The following is a 6,800-nucleotide window of genomic DNA, read 5'->3' as shown; positions in this document are numbered from 1 at the left end:
TCTGTATGGAGGCTCAACAGTGCCCGCTCCTTCTCGACACTAGTCGACCTCCATACACAGACTCGAAGTGAGAAGTTAGACGCGACAGGAGGAACCAAGGAGTCTCTACCTCCATCTGCCGACGGGAGGAGAGACTGAAGGAGCTCTCTCTCTCTCTCTCTCTCTCTCTCTCTCTCTCTCTCTCTCTCTCTCTCTCTCTCTCTCTCTCTCTCTCTCTCTCTCTCTCTCGCTCTCTCTCTCTCTCTCATATGAATGAAAGCCTCATCCTCAGGTATGCCTCTTCTTAACCCTCCGCGAGGCGCGTCTACCGGAGCCCTCAGCCCACCACCACCACAGACCCGCCCCCCATCTCTCCTCTCTCCTCTCTCCCCGGTCCCTCGCACCTTCTCTGTGGATGTAACAAACACCCTGGAGCCGATTCAAGGAGACTCGGCGCGGGAATAAAAGCGCGAACTTCAACCATAATTGCCCGGGGAAGTGATTTGAAACCATGGCGACAATAGGAGATTTCGACCCCCTCAACTCCACCGTCCCCGCCACTAAAATTGAAGTCACAGTTTCCTGCAGGTAAGAAGCTCAATTGTTAAAACACTGATAGCTTTTTAAAGCTTGATATTAAAGTTGCTATTATTAACATTATAATTATTATTGTCATTATTATTTCTACATATAATTTCTATTAATCTAAGACTTTTTCTCAGGTTGAACTCAGAATATTTTCTTCAACGCGCGCGTATGAACTCTTTATTTTCGTCCTAAGGAACAATCTGCATGTGCTGTGGGTGTAGAAGTGCGTGGGGGTGCAGTAACCATCAGTGCAGGGTTTATTCTGAGAGCTTTGGAGAGCTCCTGAGATCACATGAAAAGAAAAAGATACTGACTCTGGTTTGAACAATGGTTCATCTAATAAGGAAGATGAAAGGACGAACAGGAATCATCATCTAATAGCCCCACTGTAACTCACTGTAAAACCTCAAATCTCAAATGAGCCACATAGAAACCAACATTAGAGTGAAACCCAAACTGTGGGGCTCTATAGGATTTTTTTCTTTGACTGTTTTTCTATAAATAAACAAAACAAAACAGACAAAATATGTAGGGATGTTTGTTTTTTCTCTCAAAGAAGTCATAATTAATTTAAAACAACATAATCTAATTATAAATGTACAAATGTTTGTGTTGGTGTCAAGGTCAGGCTTTAAAAGAAAAGGGGATATCAGAATTAACAATAAAACAGTTTAATTTAATAATGATGATAATAATATAAATAAACTGTATTCATTTATTAATAAACTTGACAAAGTTAAAAAGTGTTTTGCAGTAGGCCTAAGAAAACCAAGCCCCTCATAAAACAGGATGAAACTATAAATTATAAGTAGGCTATCATGGGAAAATAAAACACAACAACATATCAACAATTCATAAAAGCTTAAAGATAAATGAATGTGTCCTAACCCACTGCCCTTCAACAGCAGTGCTTTTCTAATGTGATACAAATGGTTAAATGTGTAACTGATGTGACTGTTTTAATTATTTTAAACCATACGTTTGGTCTGTTGGGTCCCTGTGGAAATTTCACAATGTAGTGACTTCGCCCATGTTATTAAATGAAAACATAGGGCAGGATTAAGGTAATGAATAAAATGTTATATTCCACATGGACTTTTGACTTGTGTAATGTAAAGTAACAAGATTTTTTTTTTCTTATTCTAACAACATATTATTTACGTTGTTAGAACATGGAGCATTTTATGTTAGGAACTTTTAACTTTGAGTTATCCTTGGTGGCAGTCCCACTGATTATTGGGGACTCCATAATCAGCCATCTCTCCCCAGAATCATTTTCAGGACCCTCAAATCAAATCTCAAAAGTCTGACTGTCTCCCCAACATGTGGGCGGGGCTTAGCAGATACAGTATAGTTATAAAGCTGTGGAGGAGGGATGACAGAGAAACTAATTATTCTGTGAAAAGTGGAAATCCTAGCGACCATTTCTTCGCCAGAGGGGAGGGTTAGGTTGGAGAGCTGTCAGGTGGAAGCTAAAATGTGACATTGGTGGTGCTGCCAGAGTGAAAATGTCAGGTAGGTCAGCGAGAATGGGGAGCCAGGAGATAATGTCAGTCTCAGCAGGTAGGGGAGGAATCTGATTGGATACCCAGCTTCCACATATTATGTTCAAGAAGGACTCACGCATGAAACGTTACAAGAAAAAATGACTTCAGTGTCTCGCAGCGGTCAGTAAAAATGGTCGGGAGTGTCAGGTGAAAGGCAGCAGGTCCAGTCGTGCACATGTGATTTTTGTATAGAAAAGCTTCTTATTCTGGTTGATGATTCATTGCCCCTCAATTTTTTTTTATAGATGTGGGAGTTGTTGCCTTTCTGGAGTGAAACCACTGCCAACATGCAGCCCTAATAAATCCCTTAATACATATGTTTGCCCAAATAGAAGAAATGTATGAGAAAACAAAAGAAGAGTCTCTAACAGTCATGTCTTTCCTTATGTTGCAGGAACCTGTTAGACATGGACACATTCTCCAAGTCAGATCCAGGTAACTGCTGCCACTGTCACATTTCTTGTTTATTTATTTTCTAATCAAAATCATTATTCATTAATATAAATCAAGGCACGTCAAGCACCAGTGAGCATTAACACAGGGAATTTCGAACAGAGCTTTAACTGAACAATCCAGCAGCCGAGTGACAGACAAGGTTGAGCTGGAAAAGACTTTCAATCAAGTTTGTTCCTAATTAGGGAAACTAATCACTGGAGCATGATTGGCACTTAATGATTCCTGGGTAGTGGGTACACACACACACACTCACACATACGCACTTGCACATACACACACACATCCATGTTTGTTTGTGTATATCCCCAAGGGGACGACTCATTGACATAATGCGTTCCTGAGCTCCTTGCCCAAACCTCAACCTAATTCTAAGCCAATCTATAAAACTTAGACCTCAAAAATCAGCCTGGACCCCTGGGGACCTCGATTCTGGTCCCCATGGTGACAGTGAGTCCTCGATGGGGGAACTCCTCTAAACCACACCATGCGCACGCACACACACACACACACACACACACACACACACACACACACACATATACGCACAGTAACCTTTTGAAGCAGCAGTGAGAGATGCTACACTGAGCTGTTAGAAAGAAGAGTGTGGGGAGCAAGACAAAGGGAATTATAGACAACAAGTGATTCACAGACACAAAACATGATTTGCAAGTGATAAAGAATGACTAAATAAATGATGTGGCTGTCAAAAAGGTTCAGGTTCAGCTTTACTGAACCTATAGCTACACCATATAGGGCAATAGACACATAATGCTCTTCCCACATTGTCAGCACACATCACCAGGCTTTAGCCTCAGGGCATAGGCATGTGTCGCAAACAGCCTCGGATCTTAAAGATATCATTATTTATTTTATAGACACATCGGAAAAATAAGAAATAGACATAAATTTGTTATTTATTCTGATCATACAAAAACAGAAGGATTGTTTCGGCCCACTGTGTCAACACTAAATGAGGTTAGTGAGGAACAGGCTCTTCGGCTAGCTGTGCTGTCACACATGTTATTATGTGACAGCTCAGTTCGTTGTTGCTGGTCCAGCCAGTCTGCACCACTCACTGTGTTATTAATGTTGAACACGGGCTGAGTGTAGACACAGTGGGATGAGCTCACTCTGCCTTTGTAGAATCCAACTGAAATCTTCAACCCATAATTCATTTCCCCTGAAGCAGCTGTATAAAAGCAGCGCTGATCCGGAGATGTACTCTGGCCCACTTCGCTATTACTACAGTAGCAGTAATGATATAGCCTGCTCATTACTAATTATAAACAATACTATTATCTTTTGTAATATTACTATTGTTTAAAAAGTCAATTGCATCAGTTTCACTTTCAGTCATTTAGAGGACTCTACAAGTTACATGTATGTGCTACTTAAAGATGTATGTGTATTCAATGTATGTCACTGAGAAGATATTTGAAAGTTATAATATGCTTTTCCACTTTTCCACATGTTTAAAAATGAACAGACCCATGTTGTATGTCATTTTTAGTTGTGTCCTTACAGCAGCCTTTATTTTTGCAATAACTTTCAAATCTAGAGAAATCCTTTATTCAATTATGGTAAAACACTGCATCATCACAGAGACAGCAGACATCATTCTTGTTTTGTTTCACTGAATTGTTTGTATCTGTCACTTGTTATGGATCAAGATTTCAGACGGGGGAAAAAACCACTCAGTCGGGCTTTAAAGGGATAGTTCAACTTTTTGGCAAGTCGGCCCATTGCCATAATTCTTACAGTTTTAGGAGTAGGTTCGTTTGTTCCTTTATTTGTCGGTGCAAGCTATTTACTCAAACTCATCAAATACACAATCCAACAACTCCAGAACGCTCTGGTGGACAAGTTGGGACCTGCACATTCACCACGCTATAACGGAACATTATGAGACCAAGTTGTTTTCAAGGCAAATGCAGAGACTGCTTGCCGAAAAACTGCCCCCACAGAAACGTGCATCAGCGGTTTTGTATGAATTTACCTCTAAAACAACTCTGTTTCGTAACGTTCCGTTGTTATCTCATAGTGTGGTGAATGTGCAGGTCACAACTTGTCCACGAGAGCGTTCTGGAGTTGTTGGATTGTGTATTTGATGAGTTTGATGATGGAAACCGATAAATCCCATGAGCCTCCGTAGCGTAGCTCTGAGCAGCTAGCGGCTCTGCTCCGCTGTTCTAAAAATAGTTTGCACCGACAATTAAAGCTAATGAACCTACTCCTAAAACTATAGGGATTATGGCAATGGGCTAATTTGCCAAAATGTTGAACTATCCCTTTAACAGAGCCTCATGGTTTGATCAATGGAGAAACGCTGGTTAGGTGGAGCCTCATGTCTTGATCCATGATTCAGTGTTATAAAAACTTTCTGGGCTGGAGCTTGTGAGAATGCAACAATGTCAAGAAAAATTTGTGACAAAACATAATATGTGAATAGCCTACACTACCTTCCATAAACATTATTTCAGTCACGTGACGGATTTTCATCAGCTGTGATAGTGAAGAAAACAGCTTTCATGATCCCATGCTGCTTCACATCGTTAAAAAAATGGCATGTCTTTTGGTGTTAGGAGACCCTTAGTGGCATTTAAGAGGTTGAAATATCACATTCTGTCCCTTGCCCACTGCGTAGGCCTGATAATAACTAGTGCATATCTACCCCAGTCTCTCAAGATCCTAACAACACCTCATGGTCCAGCTAGGCAGAGGCGGAGAGCCCTGGTGCAGGGTAATGATTGGTTCAGAGGGGTGTTCAACTTCAAAGGGAGGGGAAAGAGGGAAGCTGAACTTGCTGTGGCCACAGTGCCCCCTCAGCTCTTTCATGTCCCAGGTTAGAGTCCTCTGTCAGATCGATATGTCCGGCCGCAACAGAATGGGGTCAATACCTGCTGATAATGTCAAACAGCATTGACAGCTACTGATAAATGACCAAACCAGTTCCCCCTGGTCAATTCATGACTTAAATGGTAATTGACTCAGTTTAGAGCTGCAGTCAATAATTGGTGACAGTTTGAGTTACATCCTGGAAATTGTGATAAATTATAAATATAGGGAAATAAATATGATTTGTTTTCTGCTCTTTTAGCTCAAATTACTGTAAGTTGGGCAATGAGCTGGGGGAAGCCCTTTAGTTGTGAATGTGAGTGTGTGAGGTTGTTTGTCTCTACATGTGGTAGATGACACTTAGATAAGGAGCGCTAAATTGTATGCTTGCGGTAAAATTTTCCTGTTTGGTTAGCGGATGTTTTGCAGGTGATAAGAATGACTGCCTAAATGACAAACACACGCAAACCGCAATCTTGAAATGAGGGTTTTGTGTGTTGTAATCGATTCCGCTATGGAGAGTTTGGAAAGAGATGGCTTGATGGCTGCAAACATAAAATTAAATTTGATTTGCTGGATTTATAGAGAGCAGCAAATGAACATATTGTTGAGCTACAGTAAAGAAGAAACAAGGGAGCTTATCTGTGGGAAAGTAAATGTGGTTGGTAATACAAGAAGAGAACAGATGAAGTGACGAGAAGATGAGGAGTTATAAGGGGAAGAACAAAAGAAGCTTTGTTTTTTCATAAAACCTCAACAAACGGGGAAGAGATGCTCTGACCAGTGTTGAGCAGCAGGTGCAGCCCACTGTCGTTGCTGAGAAGGTAACTGCGAGCTGTGGCACAGTGGTCACACTCTACATGCCCTGGTGAGAGGGATGTTGTGTTGTCTTTTAATAGGGTTGCACTGCCTTGGTAACCTGCAGTAACACCAAAATCCAAAGTAAAAAATACTACCTACATCACGTTAAGCAGCCCATACATTTATATATTATTTTTATATAAACTAATGTATCTTAAAATATACAATATATAAAAGTAAACCTCAGTCCCTGTGTTTGTTTCTTTCCAGTTGTGGTGTTGTACGTTCAAGGTCTGGGCACCAAAGAGTGGAGAGAGGTGAGTGAAAATCATTTAAACCTTAAATTCAGAGTAGAATGTAGCTCTGCTTTAAAACTAATGTCTCCCTTTGATCTTTGACAACTAAAATCTAATCAGTTTTTCCTTGAATCCAGGTGAATGTTTGTACTTAATTTGAAGAGATTCTCGAACAAAACTGCCAAATTTGCCACGTGCAAACGAGCGAAAGTGAAAATCTTTGCCAATGAAACACTATTGTGATGCAATCAATGTGAATCGGGGGCGAGGTTGTAAAGTAGAACTTCTTCTAAGCTTT

General features: G+C 40.7%; 1 protein-coding gene across 1 annotated transcript in view; it reads left to right on the top strand.

Annotated features, from left to right (window-relative positions):
- The first annotated feature begins 279 nt into the window (after nucleotides 1-279).
- LOC310986560 (copine-9-like) overlaps nucleotides 280-6,800 on the top strand; it is a 35,265-nt gene continuing 28,744 nt past the window's right edge. Inside the window, exons 1-3 of the mRNA XM_083972509.1 lie at nucleotides 280-567; nucleotides 2,509-2,549; nucleotides 6,477-6,523. Of these exons, the coding sequence (XP_083828635.1) occupies nucleotides 491-567; nucleotides 2,509-2,549; nucleotides 6,477-6,523 (165 nt within the window). The 5' untranslated portion in view covers nucleotides 280-490. The remainder of the gene's footprint in view (nucleotides 568-2,508; nucleotides 2,550-6,476; nucleotides 6,524-6,800) is intronic.

This window comes from Trachurus trachurus (assembly GCF_905171665.1).
Source record: "Trachurus trachurus genome assembly, chromosome: 5".
NCBI lineage: Eukaryota > Metazoa > Chordata > Actinopteri > Carangiformes > Carangidae > Trachurus > Trachurus trachurus.
The sequence above is the reverse complement of the archived record's forward strand: the minus strand, read 5'-3'. Positions and strand labels throughout refer to the sequence as shown.